This window comes from Chiloscyllium plagiosum, unplaced genomic scaffold (assembly GCF_037043375.1).
Source record: "Chiloscyllium plagiosum isolate Xiang-an unplaced genomic scaffold, Cpla_swu_hap1 HiC_scaffold_19, whole genome shotgun sequence".
Classification (NCBI taxonomy): Eukaryota; Metazoa; Chordata; class Chondrichthyes; order Orectolobiformes; family Hemiscylliidae; genus Chiloscyllium; species Chiloscyllium plagiosum.
Window position 1 is genome coordinate 77,269,434 of NW_028270157.1, and position 24,446 is coordinate 77,293,879.

At 47.2% G+C, this 24,446-nt stretch overlaps 1 protein-coding gene across 1 annotated transcript in view; it reads left to right on the forward strand.

Annotated features, from left to right (window-relative positions):
- LOC148146818 (microtubule-actin cross-linking factor 1, isoforms 6/7-like) overlaps nt 1–24,446 on the forward strand; it is a 66,035-nt gene that overhangs the window by 21,615 nt on the left and 19,974 nt on the right. The window contains exons 5-8 of the mRNA XM_087996940.1: nt 557–658; nt 8,836–8,937; nt 13,199–13,369; nt 14,493–14,648. Of these exons, the coding sequence (XP_087853066.1) occupies nt 557–658; nt 8,836–8,937; nt 13,199–13,369; nt 14,493–14,648 (531 nt within the window). The remainder of the gene's footprint in view (nt 1–556; nt 659–8,835; nt 8,938–13,198; nt 13,370–14,492; nt 14,649–24,446) is intronic.

The following is a 24,446-nucleotide window of genomic DNA, read 5'->3' on the forward strand; positions in this document are numbered from 1 at the left end:
TGTGTGTGTCTGTCTGTGTGTGTGTGTGCATGCGTCTGTCTGTCTGTCTGTGTGTGTGTGTCTGTCTGTGTGTCTGTCTGTCTGTGTGTCTGTCTGTGTGTGTGTGTGCGTGCGTCTGTCTGTCTCTGTGTGTGTGTGTGTCTGTCGGTCTGTGTGTGTGTGTGTCTGTCTGTCTGTCTGTGTGTCTGTCTGTCTCTGTGTGTGCGTGCGTCTGTCTGTCTCTGTGTGTGTGTGTGTGTGTCTGTCTGTCTGCCTGTGTGTGTGTGTCTGTCTGTCTGTGTGTGTGCCTGTCTCTGTGTCTGTGTGTGTGTGTGCGTGCGTCTGTCTGTGTGTGTGTATGTCTGTCTGTCTGTCTGTGTGTGTGTCTGTCTCTGTGTCTGTCTCTGTGTGTGTGTGTCTGTCTGTCTGTGTGTGTGTGTCTGTCTGTCTGTCTGTCTGTGTGTCTGTCTCTGTGTCTGTCTCTGTGTGTGTGCGTCTGTCTGTCTCTGTGTGTGTGTGTGAGACCATTGAGCTCTTTACTAATGCCTACATTTCCTCTCTCTCTGCCTCTCCTCAGTTAGACACCCTGTACAGGAACGTAAAAAAGATCTGGAGAGAATCCCATGATCAGGTCAACGAGACTCTGCGTGAGGCATTGCAGCAGGAGGAGGCCATGAAGGTAGGAAAGCAGTGGGTTACTGTCTTTACAGGAGTTGGGAACAGTACCATACTGACCACGTTGGAATGCTGAGTACACAGTAATAGTTGTCAGATTGTAAGGTACTCAGTAATGCTGGGTACAATGTGATACACATGTATTAACATAGAACATTACAGCGCAGTACAGGCCCTTCGGCCCTCGATGTTGCGCCGCCCTGCCATACCAATCTGAAGCCCATCCCACCTACACTATTCCATGTACGTCCATTTGCCTGTCCAATGACGACTTAAATGTACTTAAAGTTGGCGAATCTACTACCGTTGCAGGCAAAGCATTCCATACCCTTACTACTCTCTGAGTAAAGAAACTACCTCTGACATCTGTCCTATATCTACCACCCCTCAATTTAAAGCTATGCCCCCTCGTGCTCGCCGTCACCATACTTGGAAAAAGGCTCTCCCTATCCACCCTATCTAACCCTCTGATTATCTTATATGTCTCTATTAAGTCACCTCTCAACCTTCTTCTCTCTAACGAAAACAGCCTCGTCCCTCAGTCTTTCCTCGTAAGACCTTCCCTCCATACCAGGCAACATCCGAGTAAATCTCCTCTGCACTCTTTCCAAAGCTTCCACATCCTCCTTATAATGTAGTGACCAGAACTGTACACAATACTCCAAGTACGGCTGCACCAGAGCTTTATACAGCTGCAGCATAACCTCATGGTTCCGGAACTCGATCCCTCTATTAACAAAAGCTAAAACACTGTATGCCTTCTTAACAACCCTGTCAACCTGGGTGGCAACTTTCAAGGATCTGTGTAATGGACACCAAGATCTCTCTGCTCACCTTACCATTAGCCCAGTACTTTGCATTCCGGTTACTCCGACCAAAGTGAATCACCTCACACTTGTCCGCATTAAACTCCGTTTGCCACCTCTCAGCCCAGCTCTGCAGCTTATCTATGTGTCTCTGTAACCTACCACATCCTTCGTCACTATCCACAACTCCACCGACCTTAGTGTTGTCTGTAAATTTACTAACCCACCCTTCTACGCCCTCATCCAGGTCATTTATAAAAATGACGAACAGCAGTGGACCCAACACCGACCCTTACGGTACACCACTGGTAACTGGACTCCAGGATGAACATTTCCCATCAACCACCACCCTCTGCCTTCTTTCAGCAAGTCAATTACTGATCCAAACTGCTATGTCTCCCACAATCCCATTTCTCCGCATTTTGTACAATAGCCGACTGTGGGGAACCTTATCAAATGCCTTGCTGAAATCCATATACACCACATCAACCGGTTTACTCTCATCTACCTGTTTGGTCACCTTCTCAAAAAACTCAATAAGGTTTGTGAGGCACGACCTACCCTTCACAAAACCGTGCTGACTATCCCGAATCAAATTATTCTTTTCTAGATGATTATAAATCCTATCTCTTATAACCTTTTCCAACACTTTACCAACAACTGAAGTAAGGCTCACTGGTCTATAATTACCAGGATTGTCTCTACTCCCCTTCTTGAACAGGGGAACCACATTTGCTATCCTCCAGTCTTCTGGCACTATTCCTGTAGACAATGACAATTTAAAGATCAATGCCAAAGGCTCGGCAATCTCCCCCCTGGCTTCCCAGAGGATCCCAAGATAGATCCCATCCGGCCCTGGGGACTTATCTATTTTCATATTCTGCAGGATTTCTAATACCTCTTCCTTGTGAACCTCAATCCCACCCCCAGTCTAGTAGCCTGTATCTCAGTAATCTCCTCGACAACATTGTCGTTTTCTAGAGTCGAAAAATATTCATTTAGTGCTTCCCCCTATCTCCTCTGACTCCACACACAACTTCCCACTACTATCCTTGATTGGCCCTAATCTTACTCTCGTCATTCTTTTATTCCTTAAACATCGAAAGAAAGCCTTAGGGTTTACCCTGATCCTATCCACCAACAATTTCTCATGTCTCCTCCTGGCTCTTCTGAGCTCTCTCTTTAGGTCTTTCCTGGCTACCTTGTAACCCTCAAGCGCCCTAACTGAGCCTTCACATCTCATCCTAACATAAGCCTGCTTCTTCCTCTTGACCAGAGATTCCACTTCCTTCGTAAACCACGGCTCCCGTGCTCTACAGCTTCCTCCCTGCCTGACAGGTACATACTTATCTGGGACACACAGGAGCTTTTCCTTGAATAAGCTCCACATTTCTAATGTGCCCATCCCCTGCAGTTTCCTTCCCCATCCTATGCTTCCTAAATCTTTCCTAATCGCATCGTAATTGCCTTTCCCCCAGCTGTAACTCTTGCCCAGTGGTATACACCTGTCCCTTTCTATCACTAAAGTAAACATAACAGAATTGTGATCGCTATCACCAAAGTGCTCACCTACTTCCAAGTCTAACACCTGGCCGGGCTCATTACCCAGTACCAAATTTAAAGTGGCTTTGCCCCTACTTGGCCTGTCTACATACATTCCTGAAGAAGGGCATATGCCTGAAACGTCGATTCTCCTGTTCCCTGGATGCTGCCTGACCTGCTGCGCTTTTCCAGCAACACATTTTCGGCCCTGTCTACATACTGCGTCAGGAAGCCGTCCTGCACACGCTGGACAAAAACTGGCCCATCTATAGTACTTGTACTGTAGTGATCCCAGTCAATATTTGGAAAGTTGAAGCCCCCATGACAATTACTCTGTCTCTCTCACTCCTATTGAGAATCATCTTTGCTATCCTTTCCTCTCATGTCTACTCCATCTTTCAATAAAATCAAGGCTTCTCTGATTGGTTACTCAAATCCACATTGCCGCCTACTCCTGATAACCTTTCACCCCCTTGTTTAACAAGAATCTCTCCACCTCGGCCTTCAAAATATTCAAGGACTCTGCTTCCGCAACTTTTTTTGCAGAGTTCCAAAGACTCATGACCTTCTGAAAAAAATGTTTTTACCTCATCTGTTTTAACCAGGTGAACTCTGAGATTTAAACAGTGACGCTTAGTTTTAGATTCTCCCACAGGAGGAAGCATCCCATCCTCATCCACCTGGTCAAGACTCCTCAGAGTTTCCTAATTAAGTTGCCTCTTAATTTCCTAACCTTCAACAGATACAAGACCAGCCTGATTCCAGGGATTAATCTGATAAACCTTCTCTGAACTGCCCCACACACATTTACATCCTTCCTTGTTTAAGGAGACCAGTAGTCTCCTCTTCATTGGGGAGACCGGATGCCTCCTAGCAGAGCGCTTTAGGGAACATCTCCGAGACACCCACACCAATCAACCACACCGCCCCGTGGCCCAACATTTCAACTCCCCCTCCCACTCTGCCGAGGACATGGAGGTCCTGGGACTCCTTCACCGCCGCTCCCTCACCACCAGACCCCTGGAGGAAGAATGCCTCATCTTCCACCTCAGAACACTTCAACCCCAGGGCATCAATGTGGACTTCAACAGTTTCCTCATTTCCCCTTCCCCCACCTCACCCTGGTTCCAAACTTCCAGCTCAGTACTGTCCCCATGACTTGTCCGGACTTGTCCTACCTACCTATCTCCTTTTCCACCTATCCACTCCACCCTCTCCTCCCTGACCTATCACCTTCATCCCCTCCCCCACTCACCTATTGTACTCTATGCTACTCTCTCCCCACCCCCACCCTCCTCTAGCTTATCTCTCCACGCTTCAGGCTCACTGCCTTTATTCCTGATGAAGGGCTTTTGCCCGAAACGTCGATTTTACTGCTCCTCAGATGCTGCCTAAACTGCTGTGCTCTTCCAGCACCACTGATCCAGAATCTGGTTTCCAGCATCTGCAGTCATTGTTTTTACCTAAGGGAACACTTAGAACATACATAAAACAGTACAGTGCAGTACAGGCCTTTCGGCCCTCAATGTGGTGCTGACATTTTATCCTATTCTCAGATCAGACTAGCCGACATTCTCTTAATTTTACTGTCATCCGTCTACCTATCCAAGAGTCGCTTAAATGTCCCTCATGTCTCTGACTGTACTCCCACTGCTGGCAGTACATTCCACACACCCACCACTCTCTGTGTAAAGAACCTACCTCTGACATCTCTCCTAAACCTTCCTCTAATCACCTTAAAATTACATCCCCGATTTCTGACTTCACCACCCTTTCAGGGTGATTTCTAGACTCAGTCCATCCTTAGAGTGAAAAATCCCTCTTGAACTCTCTCCTTAACCTTATACCTCTTACCTGGAACCTTTGCCCCCTGATTATTGCCTTCTCTACCAATGAGAGAAGTGATATCATATCCATGGTATTAATACCCCTCACAATCTTGTACATCTCCATCAGATCCTCTCTCAACCTTCACTGTTCCAATGAAACATCCTCGGCCTCTCCAATCATTCCTTTATGGCTCAGAGCCTCCGGCCCAGGGAACATCCTGGTGAATCTCCTATGTATCCCCTTGTGTGCTCTCACATCCTTCTGGTAGTGTGGGGACCAGAATTATACACAGTACTCCAGCTGTAGCCTAACCAGTGTTTTATATAAAGAAGAATAAAGGGAAAAAAAGAACAATACAGCACAAGGACAGGCCCTTCGGCCTACCAAGACTGCACCAACACATGACACCTTCCCAAACTCAAAACCTTTTGCCTCCACACGGTCCGTATCCCTCTCGTTCCTGCCTATTCATGTATCTGTCAAGATGCCTCCAAAATGCCTTGATCATACCTGCCTCCACCACCATCTCTGGCAGCACTTTCCAGAGTCCTACCACTCTCAACATAAAACCTTCTCTTCCAAATCATTTATATATTAATCCCTGTGAAACCACTGGTCAGAGATCTCCAGTCAGAAACACACCCTTCCACCACTACTCTCTGTTGTCTATGACTAAGCCAGTGCTGTATCCATCTTACCAGTTCATCATGGATCCCATGTGACTTCACCTTTTGTATGAGCCTTCCATGAGGACAACATCCACTGCCCTTCCCTCATCAATCATTTATCTCACACCCTCAAAAAACTCAAATCATGTTTGTGAGACACGACCTTCCCTGTACATAGCAATGCTGCCTATCACGAAAAAGTCTGAAAAGTTCCAGAGACGTAGAGGAAAGGATTGCAAAGATGATTCCAGAAAGGAGTGAGAGTGACAGGGGAGTTGTTATGGGGGCTTTTAACTTTCCAAATATTGACTGGAAATATTATAGTTCAAGTACTTTAGATGGGTCAGGTTTTGACCAACGTGAGCAGGAGGGTTTCCTGACACAGTATGTAGACAGGCCAACAAGGGGCGAGGCCACTTTGGATTTGGTACTGGGTAATGAACCCAGCCAGGTGTTAGGTTTGTAGGTAGGTGAGCACTTTGGTGATAGTAACCACAATTCAGTTATGTTTACTTTAGTGATGGAAAGTGATAGGTATATATCACAGGGCAAGAGTTGTAGCTGGGCGAAAGGCAATTACAATGTGATTAGGCAAGATTTAGGATGCAAAGGATGGGGAAGGAAACTGCAGGGGATGGGCACAACTGAAATGTGGAGCTTATTCAAGGACCAGCTACTGTGGGTCCTTGATAAGTATGTACCAGTCAGGCAGGGAGGAAGTGGTTGAGCGCGGGAGCCGTGCTTTACTAAAGAAGTTAAATCTGTTGTCAAGTGGAAGAAGGTGGCTTATGTTAGGATAAGATGTGAAGGCTCGGTTAGAGCGCTTGAGAGTTACAAGGTAGCCAGGAAAGACCTAAAGAGAGAGCTCAGAAGAGCCAGAAGGAGACATGAGAAGTTGTTGGCAGATAGGATCAAGGTAAACCCTCAACACATGACACCTGTTCTACAGGTATGTCAAGAATAAAAGATTGACCCGGATAAGATTAGGGCTAGTTAAGGACAATAGTGGAAAGTTGTTGTGGATTCCGAAGAGATAGGAGAGGTGCTAAATGAATACCTTTTGTCAGTATAGACACTAGAAAATGACAATGTTGTCGAAGAGAATACTGAGATACAGGCTACTAGACCAGATGGGATTGAGGTTCACAAGGAAGAGGTGTTAGCAATTCTGGAAAGTGTAAAAAACAGGTAAGTCCCCTGGGCCAGATGGGATTTATCCTCAGATTCTCTGGGAAGCCAGGGAGGAGATTGCAGAGCCTTTGGCTTTGATCTTTATGTGGTCATTGTCTACAGGAATAGTGCCAGAAGACTGGAGGATAGCAAATGTGGTTCCCCTGTTCAAGAAGGGGAGTAGAAACAACCCTGGGAATTATAGACCAGTGAGCCTTACTTCGGTTGTGGGTAAAGTGTTGGAAAGAGTTATAAGAGATAGGATTTATAATCATCTAGAAAGGAATAAGTTCATTAGGGATAGTCAACATGATTTCATGAAGGGTAGGTCGTGTCTCACAAACCTTATTGAGCTCTTTGAGAAGGTGACAAAACAGGTGGATGAGGGTAAAGCAGTTGATGTGGTGTATATTGCATGCAATTCTGGTCTCCTTCCTATCGGAAAGATTTTGTGAAACTTGGAAGGGTTCAGAAAAGATTTTCAAGGATGCTGCCAGGGTTAGAGGATTTGAGCTATAAGGAGAAGCTGAACAGGCTGGGGCTGTTTTCCCTGGAGCGTCAGAGGCTGAGGGGTGACCTTATAGAGGTTTATAAAATCATGAGGGGCATGGACAGGATAAATAGACACAGTCTTTTCCCTGGGGTTGGGGAGTCCAGAACTAGAGGGCATAGGTTTAGGGTGACAGGGGCAAGATATAAAAGAAACCTATGGGGCAACTTTTTCATATAGAGGCTGGTATGTGTATGGAATGAGCTGCCAGAGGAACTGGTGGAGGCTGGTACAAATACAACATTTAAAAGGCATCTGGATGGGTATATGAATAGGAAGAGTTTTGAGGGATATGGGGTGAGTGCTAGTAGGTGCGTCTAGATTGGGTTGGGATATCTGGTCGGCATGGGCGGATTGGACTGAAGGGTCTGTTTCCGTGCTGTATATCTCTATGACTCTATGCTTCTATATGGACTTCAGTAAAGCTTTTGTTAAGGATCTCTCCTGTAACTAAAGAGGTTACAAAGATTTCACACAAGGCCCCAGCAATTTCCTCACCTGCCTACCTCAGCATTCAGGGATAGCTGCCATCAGGTCCTGAGGATTTGTCCACTTTAATGCTTTTCAAAACACACACCACCTCCTCCTTCTCTATACTGACATGCCCCAGAGTAACAACATACCCCTCCTGAGACTCACCATCCACCAGGTCCTCAATGGTGAATACCAAGGTGCAAAGTATTCATTAAGAACCTCACCATCTGACTCCATGCGTAAATTCCTCCTCGGTTCTTGACTGGACTGATCTTTTCCCTATTTACCTTTTGCTCCTTATGTATGTATAAAACCTCTTGGAATTTCCCTTAATCCTATTTGCCAAATACATTTCCTGGCCCCTTTTCGCCCTCCCAATTCCTTGTTTGAGTTCTTTCCTGTTCTCTTTGTACACTTTGAGGGCTCTGTCTGTCTCCCGACTCTAACACCTTACATGTCCCTCCTTTCTCTTTTTGACAAAGTTCCCAGTTTCTCTTGTCATCTAAGATTCCGACATGTCAGAGGTGAATTTGTCTTCAGTCGACATTCCCCAGTTTCTGCCTAATTGTGGCCGTTAGTCTTTTCCCAATTTAATACCTGATCCACCTGAGGATCACATGGATTTGAGGTGACTGTCAGGTCAGGCATGATCTTATTGAATGGTGGAGCAGCCTTGAGGGGCTGAGCGGCCTCCTGCTGGATTTCAGATGCCTGTATATATGTGTGCCCTCACAGAATAGAATCATAGAATCCCTACAGTGTGAAAACTGGCCCTTCGCCCCATTGACACTCTGAAAAGTATCCCACCCAAACCCAAGCCCCATTACTCTACACTTACCCCTGACTAATGCACCTAACCTACACATCCCTGAACACTACGGGCAATTTCCCATGGCCAATTCACCTGACCTGCACATCTTTGGACTGTGGGAGGAAACCGGAGCACCCGGAGGAAACCCACACAGACACGGGGAGAATGTGCAAACTCCAAACAGACAATCGCCCAAAGCTGGAATTGAACCCGGGTCCCTGGCTCTCTGAGGCAGCAGTGTTAACCACTGAGTCGTCGTGCTGCCCTGATTGGTCCCAGATTGTTTTTCATGGTTTGTTAGTTTGACCCAGTTTTGTTCTTTTCCTGCAGAGGCTGTGGGATTGGCTGATTTCAGCACAGGCAGTAATTTGTGACTGTGACATGAATGGGATGGAACTGGAAGAGGTGAATGAGAGGCTGAGCCAAGTGAAGGTGAGGCAAAATTGGGAAAGTGCCTGTGTAACTCAGAGGAAGGGAATAATGACCCAGGGGCATTGAGGCAGCTTTTCCCATCTTGGTCTGACATTGAAATGTGTCAGATTGGCTTTAGTGAAATTGGTTTTCCTGAACTAGTCTGGATGCCAACTGGGTTGCCACTGGTGCAGGACAAAGGTCTGGATGAAGAACCCAAAAACCTTTACTGCTGTGTCCTTGTGGAAGTGAGGGATTTCAGATCATCCCCAGCTTCAGGCTGCTTTCTGAAAGTTTAATGAATCACCCAGCACCGAGAGTGACAACTAAATGTAAACTATCTCTTTCATAGCAGCAGCTGTGTGAGGGACATTGCCACTTCAATGGTGTCTGGTAAAGCACACATGCTAATCGCTGCTCGGTCACATAGAACGTAAGTATTGTTGAAAAAGACCTTTTTATGGCCTTGACCAATCAGAATCAAATGTAGACAATTCTCAACAAGTCCAGCTCTGTGTCCATTGTACTTGCTGCTCATCAATGAGACCCATGCTTACAGGATGTGAGTGACTGTACTTGTGCCACACTCAGTCAAATGCAGCCTTGATATCAAAGGCTGTCCCTCTCCCCTCCCCTCTGGAATTCAGCTCTTTTGTCCATGTTTGACCCAAGGCTGGAATGAGGTCAGGAGCTGAGTGACCCTGGGGTTACCCACTGAGCAGGTTATTGCTGAGCAGGTGCTGCTTGGTAGCTCTGTTACTGACACCGTCCATCACGCTACTGAGGATCGAGGGGAGACTGATGGGGCAGGAATTGGTCAGGTTGGATTTGTCTTGCTTTTCATGTACAGGACATTCCTGGTTAATTTTCCGCATTGTCAGGTAGATGCCAGTGTTGTAACTCTACATGGAACATGTTGGCTGGGGGTGAGGCAAGTTCTGGAGTATAAGCTTTCAATACTATTGCTGGCATGTCCCCTGCACTCCCCATTGAACCAGGGTTGATCCCCTGGCTTGATGATAATGGGTGAGTGGGGGATATGCCGGGCCATGAGGTTACAGATTGTGCTGGAGTTCAGTTCTGCCGTTGATGGCCCACAGTGCCTCATGGATGCCCACCCTTGAGCTCCTCGATCAGTTTGAAGTCTGACCCATTTAGCACAGTGATGGTGCCACACAACACACTGGAGGGGATTCTCAATGTGAAGGTGGGACTTTGTCTCCACACGGACTGTGTGGTGGTCATTCTTACCGATACTGTCATGGACAGATACATCTGCAGCCGGCAGATTGGTAAGGATGAGGTCAAGTATGTTTTTCCCTCTTGTTGGTTCCCTCCCCACCTGCTGCAGACCCAGTGCAGCAGCTCTGTCCTTTAGGACCTGACCAATTCAATCAGGAATACTGCTGCCGAGACACTCTTGGTTTTGGACATTGAAATCCCCCACCCGGAGTATATTCTGTGATCTTGCCATCCTCCCTCAAAGTGTTGTTCAACATGGAGGATACCGATTCATCAGCCGAGGGAGGGCGGTATGTGGTGATCAGCAGGAGGTTTCCTTGCCCTTGTTTAACCTGAAACAGTGAGACTTCCTGGGGTCCGGAGTCAATGTTGAGGACTCCCAGGGTAATTCCCTCCCGACTGTATCCCACTGTGGAGCCCTGTCTACTGGGTCTGTCCTGCCGGTGGGACAGGACATATCCAGGGATGGGGATGGTGGGGCCTGGGACATTGCTGTGAGGTTATGATGCCGTGAGTATGATTGTGTCAGGCTGTTGCTTGGCTAGGCTGTGAGACAGCTCTCCCAGTGTTGGCACCAGCCCCCGGATGTTAATGAGGGGACCTTTGCAGGATTATAGAGTCATAGAGATGGACAGCATGGAAACAGACCCTTCGGTCCAACCCGTCCATGCCGACCAGATATCCCAACCCAATCTAGTCCTACCTGCCAGCACCCGGCCATATCCCTCCAAACCCTTCCTATTCATATACCCATCCAGATGCCTCTTAAATGTTGCAATTGTACCAGCCTCCACCACTTCCTCTGGCAGCTCATTCCATACACGTACCACCCTCTGTGTGAAAAAGGTGCCCCTTAGATCTCTTTTATATCTTTCCCCTCTCACCCTAAACCCATGCCCTCTAGTTCTGGACTCCCCGACCCCAGGGAAAAGACTTTGTCTATTTATCCTATCCATGCCCCTCATGATTTTGTAAACTTCGATAAGGTCACCCCTCAGCCTCTGACACTCCAGGGAAAACAGCCCCAGCCTGTTCAGCCTCTCCCTATAGCTCAAACCCCCAACCCTGGCAACATCCTTGTAAATCTTTTCTGAATCCTTTCAAGTTTCACAACATCTTTCCGATAGGAAGGAGACCAGAATTGCACACAATATTCCAACAGTGGCCTAACCACTGTCCGGTACAGCCGTAACATGACATCCCAACTCCTGTACTCAATACTCTGACCAATAAAGGAAAGCATACCCAAACATCGCCTTCACTATCCTATCTACCTGCGACTCCACTTTCAAGGAGCTATGAACCTGCACTCCAAGGTCTCTTTGTTGAGCAACACTCCCTAGGACCTTACCGTTAAGTGTATAAATCCTGCTCAAGCTTACTTTCCCAAAATGCAGCACATTGCATTTATCTAAATTAAACTCCATCTGCCACTTCTCAGCCCATTGGCCCATCTGGTCCAGATCTTGTTGTAATCTGAGGTAACCCTCTTCGCTGTCCACTACACCTCCAATTTTGGAGTCATTTGTAAACTTACTAACTGTACCTCTTACGCTCACATCCAAATCATTATTGTAAATGACAAAAAGTAGAGGGCCCAGCACCGATCCTTGTGGCACTCCACTGGTCACAGGCCTCCAGTCTGAAAAACAACCCTCCACCATCACTCTCTGTCTTCTACCTTTGAGCCAGTTCTGTATCCAAATGGCTAGTTCTCCCTGTATTCCATGAGATCTGGCGTTGCTAATCAGTTTCCCATGGGGAACCTTGTCGAACGCCTTACTGAAGTCCATATAGATCACATCTACTTGTTATGGCTGGTTTTGCCATTGTCTTCCGGTGCCAAGGTCGATGCCAGGTGATCCGTCTGGTTTCATGTCATAGAGTTATAGAGTCATAGAGATGTGCAGCATGGAAACAGACCCTTCGGTCCAAACCGTCCATGTCACGATTGATACAACTGAATGCCTTGCCAGGCCATTTCAGAGGGGCAACTGAGAGCCAACCACATTGCTATAGGTCTAGAGTCACATGTAGGCCAGACCAGGTGAGGATGGCAGATTTCTTTCCCTGAAGGTCTTTCATGGACCAGATGGTATTTTCCCAACATTTGATGACAGTTTCATGGTCACAATCACTGAGATCAGTTGTAGATTCCAGATTTATTAAGTGCTTTTCAATTCCACCAGCCCCCATGTTTCAATTCAAGCCCCAGATTTCAGACATTAGCCTGGGTTTCTAGCCCAGTGACATTATTGTTATGCCATGTTGACCTCCCATTTTCTCATTTCTCTCTGGACACCCACATTTGCAAGATTCATGTTTTTTTTTTAATCATTTCCACTTGTACAACAGCCTCAGTCTTCTGCACATTATCCTGGGTCTGCCAGCCTGTGGCTAACTCACTGAAGCTGTTTGTATCTTACAGCCGCATGTGTCCTTCCACACAGCTTCCTGATCCACCCAGGTTTGTAACATTAACAAATGTTGATATTTACACCCTACCTCTGAACCTAAGTCACTAATTTGTTGCTCTCCTCTCTCTCCCCCTCCCCCACACTTTCTCCACTCCTGCCTTCCTCCCACTCTCTCCCCCTCTTTACTCCCCACCTCCTCTTTCCCCACTCTCTCTCCTCTATGCCACCCCCACTCTCTACCCCTCACCCCCCTTCCAATCTCTCCCACACTTGTCTCTCCCCATCTCTCCCAATCCTCTCTCTCCCTCCTTTCTCTCTCCTCAATGTCTCCACTCTCTCCCCCTTCTATTAACTCCTCACACTATCTACTCCTCTCTCTTAACCTCCCAATATCTCCCTTTCTTTCTCTCCTCCTTCATCTCCCCCTGTCACTATCTCTGTCTGTCTCCCCTTCCATTATCTCATTTTCTCTCCCTCCATTTCTCCCTCTCTCCTTCCCCACTTTCCCCTCCCTCTCTCTCCCTTCTCCCAGCTGCACCTCTGCCATCCCCCCATCTCCTTTTTTCTCCCTTCCCTTCTCCCTCCCTACTCCCCCTATCCTCTCTTGGACCACTTCTCTGCAGGAGTTGATGAGTGATCTCTATCTGCAGAAGTTAGAGGTGGAGACCCTTACTCATCACTCTCAGTCTTTCACTCGCCGATTGCCAGTTCCTGAGCGAGAGCTGATTGAGGGGCTCTTGCAGGACTATCGAGAACGCTGGGAGAAGCTGGAGAGAGAATTAGTCAGTAAACAGGTAAGGGGGATTCACATTAGAGAGGGAACAGTGGATGTTCCTGGTGGAATAGGGGGTGTTCCTGGAGAAATGGAAGATGTTTCAGAAGGAATGGGGGATGGTCCATTAGAGAATGGAAGATATTAGAACCACAGAATGGTATAGCACGGAAGGGATCCATTCGGCCCAACTTGTCCAAGCCAACCCAAAGACCCCGAGATGTCCTTTCTAATTTCATCTTGCTGCACATGGCAACTTACAACATTTTAAAGTTCAGAACCAGGTACGTTTCCAAAGAGTTTAGTGCCTCAACACAGGCAGCCAATTCCAGGCACCTACCATGTTCTCTACATGGCACGGTGGCTCAGTGGTTAGCACTGTTGCCTCACAGCACCAGGAACCTGAATTTGATTCCAGCTTTGGGTAACTGTCTGTGGAGTTTGCACACTCTGCCTGTGTCTGCGTGGGTTTCTTCCCACAATCCAGAGCTGGACAGGTTATGTGGATTAGCCATGTTAAATTGCCCCACTGTCCTGTGGACATATTGACCAAACAACCTCACCTCCCCATGGCCGAACACGTCAACTCCCCCCTCCACCCTCAACCAACTCCCCCAAGGACATGCAGGTCCTGGGCCTCCTCTGCCACCAAACCCTAACCATCCGACGCCTGGAGGAAGAATGTCTCATCTTCCACCTTGGGACCCTCCAACCATACGGGAACAATGTGGATTTCTTCATCTCCCCTCCCCCCACCTGGTCAGCATGGATGCGTTGGACCGAAGGGTCTGTTTCCGTGCTGTATGACTCCACGCTCGTGTTGGCATGTGGCACTGGGAGTAATCCTGAGGTTTGAGGTCCTGTATTTTAATTTGTCTCCTAACTTCCTCGATTCAGCTGTCGAGTCCTCATCCCTGTGTTTGGTGGTTGATACCTCTGTGTGTACCACCACCAGACTGTTCAACCTCCTGCTCCAGAATGTCTTGCAGCCACTCTGAGACATCCCTGACCAGAACACTATGATATTCGAGAGGAGATAGAGGAGAATCCAGAGCGATTGGTGAGAGGGTGGGCGGGGGGGGCGGGTAGCGGTGACTGAAATGGAATGAGGAATCCAACTTCAGACTTTTGTCCTTTGATTGCAGCATGAGTTAGAAAAGACGTTGCTGAGTCTTGGACATTTCCAACCAGCTCTCCAGCAGACTCTGACATGGCTGATAACTACCCAGGAGTTACTGGATCAACAACGATGCCCCAGCATTGATCTCCACACCTGTGAGATACAGCTAGCAAAACTTCGGGTCAGTTCGATAGATCTATAATAGATCAATATAATCTTTACAGGTGGCACAGTGGTTAGCACTGCTGCCTCACAGCGCCAGAGACCCAGGTTCAATTCCCGCCTCAGGCAACTGACTGTGTGGAGTTTGCACATTCTCCCTGTGTCTGTGTGGGTTTTCTCTGGGTGCTCTGGTTTCCTCCCACAGTCCAAAAATGTGCAAGTTAGGTGAATTGGCCATGCTAAATTGCCCATTGTGTTAGGTGAAGGGATAAATGTAGGGGAATGGGTCTGGGAGGGTTGCTCTTCAGAGGGTCAGTGTGGACTTGTTGGGCCGAAGGGCCTGTTTTCACACTGTAAGTAATCTAATAAGATCATAGACATAAGACACAGGACCAAAAAGTAGGCCATTCAGCCCATCAAATCTGCTCTGCCATTCAATCATGGTAGATATGTTTCTTGACTCCATTCTCCCTCTTTCTCTCTGTAACCTTTGATCCCCTTGATACTCAGGAACCTTTCTATCTCAGTCTTAAATATACTCCATGACCTGGCCATCACAGCATTCTGTGGAGTGAATTCCATAGACTCCCCACTCTCTGGCTGAAGACGTTTCTCCTGATCTCTATTCTAAAAGGGTCTTCCCTTTACTCTAAGGCTATGCCCTTGGGTCCGAGTCTCTCCTACCAATGGAAACATCTTGCCAAAATCATCTGTTTTGTCAACATCATTCAGTATTCTGTATGTTTCAATGAGATCCGACCTCATCCTTCTAATGTCCATTGAGTGTAAACCCAGAGTCCTCAAACGTTCCTCATTTGTGAACCTTTTCATTCCTGGGACCGTTCTCATGAACCACCTCTGAACATGCTCCAGGGCCAGTACGTCCTTCCTGAGATATGGGCCCCAAAACTGCACATAATATTCCAAATGGGGTCTGGCCAGAGCCTTATAGAGCCTCAGAAGTACATCCCTGCTTTTATATTTAAATCCTTTCAAAATAAATGCCATAATTGCATTTGCCTTCCTATCTACTGACTCAACCCGCAAGTTTACCTTGAGAGAATCCTGGACTAGAACTCCCAAGTCTCTTTGCACTTCAGATTTCTGAATTTTCTCCCCCATTTAGAAAATAGTCCACGCCTCCATTCTTCCGACCAAAGTGCATCACCTCACACTTCCCCACGTTGTACTCCATCTGCCACTTCTTTGCCCACTCTCCTATCCTGTCCAAATCCTTCTGCAGCCTCCCCACCTCCTCAATGCTACCTGTCCCTCTACCTACCTTTGTATTGTCTGCAAACGTGGCCAGAATGCCCTCAGCTCCTTCATCTTGATCGTTATTGTATAAAGTGAAAAGTTGTGGTCCCAACACTGAGCCTTGTGGAACACCACTTGTCACCGGCTGCAATCCTGAGAAGGACCCTTTTATCCCAGTCTCTGTTTTCTGCCTGACAGCCCAGCTTCTATCTGTGCTAGCACCTTGCCCCTAGCACCATGGGCACTTCGCTTACTCAGTAGCGTCCTGTACGGCACCTTGTCGAAGGTCTCCTGAAGTCCAGGTAGATAACATCCATTAGCTCTCCTTGGTCTAACCTGCTCATTACTTCCTCAAAGAATTCTAGCAGATCTGTCAGGTGTGACCTCCCCTTGATGAAACAATGTGGACTTTGCCGTATTTTACCGTACATTTCCAAGTATTCAGAAATCCTCTTCCTCACAATGAATTCCAGGATCTTACCCATGATCAAGGTTAGGCTAATCAGTCTGTAATTTTCTATCTTTTGTCTTACTCCCTTTTTAAACAGGGGTGTCATGTTAGCGATTTTCCAGTTGTCTGGGACCCTCCCTGATTCTAGCGATTCCTGAAAGATCACCACTAACTCCTCCGCTATCTCTTCAGCTATGTCCCTGAGAACTCTGGGCTGTAGCCCATCTGCTCCAGGTGATTTATCCACCTTCAGGCCATTCAGTTTTTCTAGCACCTTCTCCTTGGTGATGGCCACCAGACTCAGCTCTGACCCCTCACTCTCTTGAATTTTTGGGATATTACTCCTGTCTTCCACCATGAAGACTGACCCAAAGTAATTATTCAGTCCCTCAGCCATTTCCTTGTTCCCCCACTACTATCTCTCCAGCGGCACTTCCAACAACCCAATGTCCACTTTTGCCTCTCTCTATATATCTAAAGAAACTCTTACAGTCTTCCTTTATATTACTGGCTACCTTACCCTCATATTGAATCTTCTTGGTCTTTGTAAGCTTCCAAATCCTCTAGTTTCCCACTGCCCTTCACCACGTTATATGCTTTCCCTTTTGTTTTTATGCTGACCCTGACTTCCCTGGTCAGCCAGGGTTGCCTCATCCTCCCAGTACCTTGCTTCCTTTTCCTCAGGATGAATCCCTGCTGTGTCTCCTGAATTACTCCCAGAAGCTCCTGCCATTGTTAACCTGCATCAGCTTTTAGAGTCCGACACCCCCTTGGTCTTTACTGAGGATCTATGCTCCAGAACTTGCCGCTTCCCTCGCCAAGTTGTTCCAGTACAGCTACAACACTGATATCACCCCAACATTGTTGAAAATTGCCCAGGTTTATCCTGTACGTAAAAGGCAGGGCAAATCCAACCCAGCCATCAGTCTCCTCTTGATCCTCAGTAACGTGATGAACAGTGTCATTAACAGTGCTATCAAGCAGCACCTGCTCATTGAGGCCCAGTTTGGGTTCCACTCAGCTCCTGACCTTATTGCAACTTTGGTTCAAAGCGTTTTAACTTATTCATCAGTGAGATGTGCTGTTGGGGTGGCTGGTCAGCATTTATTGCCCATCACAAGTTGCCCTTGAGAAGGTGGTGATGAGCTGTCAATATGGACGAAACAGCAAAAGTTCAGAAGTGAGGTGAGAGTGACAGCTCTTGACATCAAGGCTGCATTTGACCGAGTGTGTCATCAAGGAGCCCTGGCAAAACTGGACTCAATGGAAATCAGGGTCAAACTGTCTGACTGGAATCATACCTGACACATAGCAAGATGGTCATAATTGTTGTAGGTCAGTCATCTCAGCTCCAGGACACCTCTGCAGGGGTTTCTCAGGGTAGTGTCCTAGGCCCAACCATCTTCAGTTGCTTCATCAATGACCTTCCCTCCAGCATAAGGTCAGAGGTGGGGATGTTCGCTGATGATTGTACAGTGTTCAGCACCATTCGCAACTCCTCAGATACTGAAACAGTCCGTGTTCAAATGCAACAAGATCTAGACAATCTCCAGGCTTGGGCTGACAAGTGACAAGTAACATTCATGCCACAGAAATGGTCATCTCCAATAAGGAGCAATCTAACCACCACCCCTTGACAATCAATGGTGTTACCATCACTGAATCCCCCACGATTAACATCCTGAGGGTTACTATTGACCAGAAATTCAACTAGACTCACCATATAAACACAGTGGCTACAACAGCAGGTCAGAGGCTGGGAATACTGCAGCGAGTAACTCACCTCTTGACTCCCCAGAGCCTGCCCACCATCTACAAGGCACAAGGCAGGAGGGTGATGGAATACTCCCCACTTGCCTGGATGGGGGCAGCTCCAACAACACTCAAGGAGCTTGACACCATCCAGGACAAAGCAGCCCCCACTTGATTGGCACCACATTCACAAACACCCACTCCCTCCCCCACCGACGCTCAGTAGCAGCAGTGTGTACTGTCTACAAGATGCACTGAAGAAACCCACCAAAGATCCTCACACAGCACCTTCTAAACCCACAGCCACTTCCATTTAGAAGGACAAGGGCAGCAGATACATGGGAACACCACCATCAGCAAGTTCCCTTCCAAGCCCCTCACCATTCTGACTTGGAAATATATCACCGTTCATTCACTGGGTCAAAATCTGGAATTTGTCCCCTAATGGCATTCCGAGTCTATTTACAGCACATGAACTGCAGCAGCTCAAGAAGGCAGCTCACGCCCACTTTATAGAGTCAGAGAGTCATACAGGTAAAAACAATGACTGCAGATGCTGGAAACCAGATTCTGGATCAGTGGTGCTGGAAGAGCACAGCAGTTCAGGCAGTATCCTCTCATTGGATGCTGCCTGAACTGCTGTGCTCTTCCAGCACCACTGATCCAGAATCAGAGAGTCATACAGCACAGAAACCTTTTGTCTGACTCATCCATTCTCACCAGACATCCTAATCTCTTCTAATCATTTGCCAGCATTTAGCCAATATCCCTCTAAATCTTTCCTATTAATGTACACATCCAGATGCTTTTTAAATGTTGTAACTGTACACACCTTGACCATTTCCTCTGGCAGCTCGTTCCATACACACACCACCCTCTGTGTTTAAAAAGGTTACCCCTCATGTCCCTTTTAAATCCCGCCCCTCTCACCCTAGTTCTGGATTCCCCCCTATCCCAGAGAGAAGACTTTGTCTATTTACCCTATCCATGCCCCTCATGATTTTATAAACCTCTATAATGTCACCCCTCAGCCTCCAACGCTACAGGGAAAACAGCCCCAGCCTGTTCAGCCACTCCCTATAGCTCAAATCCTCCAATCCTGGCAATGTCCTTAAATCTTTTTTGCACTGTCTCAAGTTTAACAACTTTAATTGGTAATGAGTTGAAGGGTTATGGGCAGAAGACAGGAGAATGGGGGTGAGGGGTATATCAGCCATGATCGAATGGCACAGCAGACTCAATGGGTCAAATGGCCTAATTCTGCACCTATAACTTATGAGCTGTTTGTGCAGCAACACTCCCCAGGACCCCACCATTAAGTGTATAAGGAGAAAGTGAGGCCTGCAGACGCTGGAGATCAGAGTCGAGAGCGCGGTGCTGGAAAAGCACAGCAGGTCAGGCAGCATCCAAGGAGCAGGAGAATCGACATTTCGGGCAAAAGCCCTTCATCAGGAATGAGGGATGAAGACAAACTATTCCTGATGAAGGGCTCCTGCCCGAAACGTCGATTCTCCTGCTCCTCGGATGCTGCCTGACCTGCTGTGCTTTTCCAGCAACACACTCTCGACATTAAGTGTATAAGTCCTGCCCTGATTTGTCTTACCAAAAAAGCAGCACCTCACATTTATCTAAATTAAACTTCATCTGCCACTTTTCGGTCCATTGGCCCATTTGATCAAGGTCAGGTTGTAATCTGAGATAACCTTCTTCACTGTCCACTACACAACCTAAGAGCAAAGAAAATTTACAGCCCAAGAACTGGCCCTTCGGCCCTCCAAGCCTGAGCCGATCCAAATCCACTGTCTAAACCTGTTGCCCAATTCCTAAGCATCTGTATCCCTCTGCTCCCCACCTACTCATACACTGATCCAGACGCATCTTAAATGAATCTACCGTGCCTGCCTCTACCACCTCTGCTGGCAACACATTCCAGGCACCCACCACCCTCTGTGTAAAGTACTTACCGTGTGTATCCCCCTTAAACTTTCCACCTCTCAGCTTGAACGTGTGACCTCTGGTTATTGAATCCTTTACCCTGGGAAAAAGCTTGTCTCTATCCACCCTGTCTATACCCTTCATGATTTTGTAAACCTTAATCAGGTCCACCCACAATCTCTATTTTTCTAATGAAAATAAACCTAACCTACTCAACCTCTCTTCATAGCTCACACCTTCCATACCAGGCAACATCCTCGTAAACCTTCTCTGCACCCTCTCCAAAGCGTCCACATCCTTTTGGTAATGTGGCGACCAGAACTGTACACAGTATTCTAAATGCGGCTGAACCAATGTCTTGTACAATGTTAACATGACTTGCCAGCTCTTATACTCAATACCCCGTCCAATTAAAGCAAGTATACCATATGCCTTCTTGACCACTCTACCCACCTGTGCAGCAACCTTCAGGGTACAATGGACCTGCACTCCCAGATCTCTCTGCTCATCAACTTTTCCCAAGGCTCTTCCATTCATTGTATAATTCGCTCGAGAATTAGACTTTCCTAAATACATCACCTCACATTTGTCTGGATTGAGCTCCAGTCTATCTATATCCTCCCGTATTCTTTGACAGTCCCTTATGCTTTCTGCTACTCCACCAATCTTTATGTCATCTGCAAACTTGCTGATCATACCAACAGTGTCCTCTTCCAGATCATTTATGTATATTATGATATTTATGATATTTATGATTTATGATATCCTAGTCTCATGTTCCTAACCACGTCCTGAGTTCATCTGCCTTCCCTTTTGCATTGAAATAAATGCAGTTTAATTTACCAGTCCTACTCCACTCTCTGCCAAGCTCTTGTCTCTTTTGACTAATAGACTTGCTCCCCGTAACTACTGTACCAGCCTCAGCCTTTCTCACTATCTCTTTGGTTCCCACCTCTCCTTACTAGTTTAAAGCCTCCCGAGTAGCACCAGCTAATCTGCCCGCTAGTATTCTACATACAGAATCTGCAGGCAGGGAGGAAAGCTAATGGCATGCTGGCCTTCATAGCGAGAGGATTGAAGTAGGGATGTCTTGCTGCAGTTACACAGGGCCTTGGTGAGGCCACACCTTGAGTATTGTGTACAGTTTTGGTCTCCTAGTCTGAGGAAGGACGTTCTTGCTATTGAGGGAGTTCAGTGAAGGTTCACCAGACTGATTCCCGGGATGGCAGGATCAATGTATGAGGAAAGACTAGATCGACTGGGCTCCTACTCACGGGAATCTCACAGAAACATATAAAATCCTGATGGGACTGGACAGGCTAGATGTGGGAAGAATGTTCCCGATGTTGGGGAGGCCCAGAACTAGGGGGTCACAGTCTAACAGTAAGGGGTAAGTCATTTAGGACTGAGATGAGGAAGGATTTCTTCACCCGGAGTTGGGAACCTGTGGAATTCTCTTCCACAGGAAGCTGTTGGGGCCTGTTCATTAGATAGAAAGGAGTCAAGGGGTATGGGGAGAGGTTGGGAATGGGCTACTGAGACTGCATGATCAGCCATGATCATACTGAATGATGGTACAGGCTCAAAGGGCTGATTGGCCTCCTCCTGCACCTATTTTCTATATTTCTATGATAATGGTCCCCTTCCAATCTAGGTGGAACCCATCCTTCTTATACAGGTCAATTCTATCCCAAAAATGTGAATCCTTGCCCACTGTACCAGCTCCTCAACAACACATTAATCTGCTCTATCCTCCTATTCCTACTCTCACTCACACATGGTATCAGTATTAGTCCACATTACTTCCTCCAGGACCAACATTTCAACATCCTGCCTAATTTCCTTTATTCTCCCTGCAGAACATCATCCATTTCCTTACCTATACCTCTGGTATCAGTATGTACAATGACTTTCTACTGGTCAGTCTCCTCTTTGAAAATATTCTGCTCCCTCTCTGAGACATCCTTGACCCTAGCTCCAGGGAGGCAACACCGCATCCTAATGCCTCCTCGTTGGCCACTGAAACATCTTCTGTGCCACAGACTAGACAGTCCCCTATTACAATCAATCACTTGGAACCTGACTTACTCATTACTGTACAGCCAGTAACAACCTGGTTGTTAGTGCTAGACTCCCCTGAGAGGTCACACCTCCCGACAGTATCCAAAAGGGTCTAGTGGTATTATCGTTGGACTGTTAAGCCAGAGATCCAGATAATGTTCCAACGACCCAGGTTCAAATCCGGCCAGCATTGATGGTGAAATTTGAATTCAGTAAAACTCTGGAATTAAGAGTCTAATGATGACCGTGAATCCATTGTCATTGGACAAACCCATCTGGTTCATTAATATGCATTAGGGAAGGAAAGTGCCATTCTTTGCCAGATCTGGCCTACATGTGACTCCAGACCCACAGCAATGCGGTTGACTCTTAAACTACCCTCTGGGTAATTAGGGATGGGTAATAAATGCTAGCCTAGCCAGCGACACCCTCATCCCATGAACAAATACCAAATAAAATCCAAACGGCAGACCTGTTTGAGATGGGGATAGCCACAGGAGACTCCTTACCTACCTGCCTCCCTCTCCTACCATTCATGGCAGTCAACCATCGACCTCTCTATATCTGCAGTGTCTCCATCTTCCATCATACCCCCAGCTCTTGTAAACTCTTGCCTCAAACCCACTGCTGCAGCTGATCCATGTAATCTAAAAAGGTTGCAACCAAACACACTTTCTCTCGGCATAGTCATCAGGAATATGAAATTCTCCCTAATCTCCTACATCCAATAGAAATTGAATTGAGTTGAATTTATTGTCACATGTACCGAGGTGCAGTGAAAAGCTTTGTCTTGCGAGCAATACAGGCAGATCGCAGAGTTAAATAGCATAGATAGTAAATAATAGGGAAACAGCAGCAAAAACAAAAACACAGGTACAGGCGAATGTTAAGAGTTTGCGAGTCCATTCAGTGTCTAACAATAGTAGGATAGAAACTGTTGTGAAACCGGCTGGTGCGTGTGTTCAGGCTTCTGTACCTTCTCCCCGATGGTAGAGGTTGTAGAAAAACATTGCCAGGGTGGGATGGATCTTTGAGAATGCTGGCAGCCTTTCCCTGACAGTGGGCCTGGATTCCATAGATGGGAGGTTGGCCTTTGTGATTGTCTGGGCCGAGTTCACCACTCTCTGTAACTGTCTCCGATCTTGAATGGTACAGTTGCCAGACCAGGTAGTGATACATCCAGACAGGATGCTCTCGATGGCACACCTATAAAAGTTGGCAAGGGTATTCGCCGTCATGCCCCAAATTTCCTCAGCTGCCTGAGGAAGAAGAGACGTTGTTGGGCCTTTGTAACCAGTGTGTCCACATGAAGAGCCCAAGAAAGCTTGTTGTGGATGACCACTCCCAGGAGCTTGACACTCTCCACTCGTTCCATCTCTGTGCTGTTAATGTTCAGGGGGGGCATATGTAACATCCCGCCGAAAGTCAATAATGAATTCCTTGGTTTTGTCAGCATTGAGAGTTAGGTTGTTCTCAGTGCGCCATTTTTCCAGGTCTTCCACCTCCCATCTGTAGTCTGTTTCGTTGCCATCTGAGATTCGACCGACTATGGTAGTGTCTCAGCGAACTTTTGTAAATGGCATTAGTCTGGTATTTGGCGACGCAGTCATGGGCATACAGTGAGTACAGTAGGGGGCTGAGTACGCACCCCTGGGGGGCTCCAGTGTTGAGTGTTAGTGAAATATTGTCCCCAATCTTCACTGATTGTGGCCTGTGGGTCAGGAAACACTGAGGTTCCAGTTGCAGAGAGTGGGGCTTAGTCCGAGGTCACTAAGTTTAGTAATCAGTCTCGAGGGGATAATAATGTTGAAGGCTAAAGTGTAGTCAATGAGTAGGATTCTTACATAGCTGTTCTTGGTGTCAAAATATTCTAGGGAGGAGTGAAGGGCATCTGACATGGATCTGTTGGTCCATTAGGCAAATTGGAGTGGGTCAAGCGTAGTGGGGAGGCTGGAGTTGATTAATGCCATGACCAGCCTTTCAAAGCACTTCATGCCCACCGAAGTTAGGGCCACTGGGCGGTAGTCATTGAGACATGCTGCATGAGCCTCCTTAGGCACAGGGGTGATGTTGGCCTCTTGAAACAGGCAGAGACAGTGGCCTGCTGCAGGGAGAGGTTGAAGATGTCCCAGAAGACCCCGGCCAGTTGATCTGCACATGCTCTGAGTGCACGGCCTGGTACTCTGTCTGGTCCCATCACTTTCCTTAGATTCACAGGAAGAAAAAATGATCTGACCTCTGATGCAGTGACTGTTGGCATAGGTTCGACAGGCCTTATTGGAATAGGAGTTACCTCTCCACTGAAATACTGCTCAAAGTGAGTAGAGAAGGTGTTGCGGAGGGATGCATCATCGTCTGCTA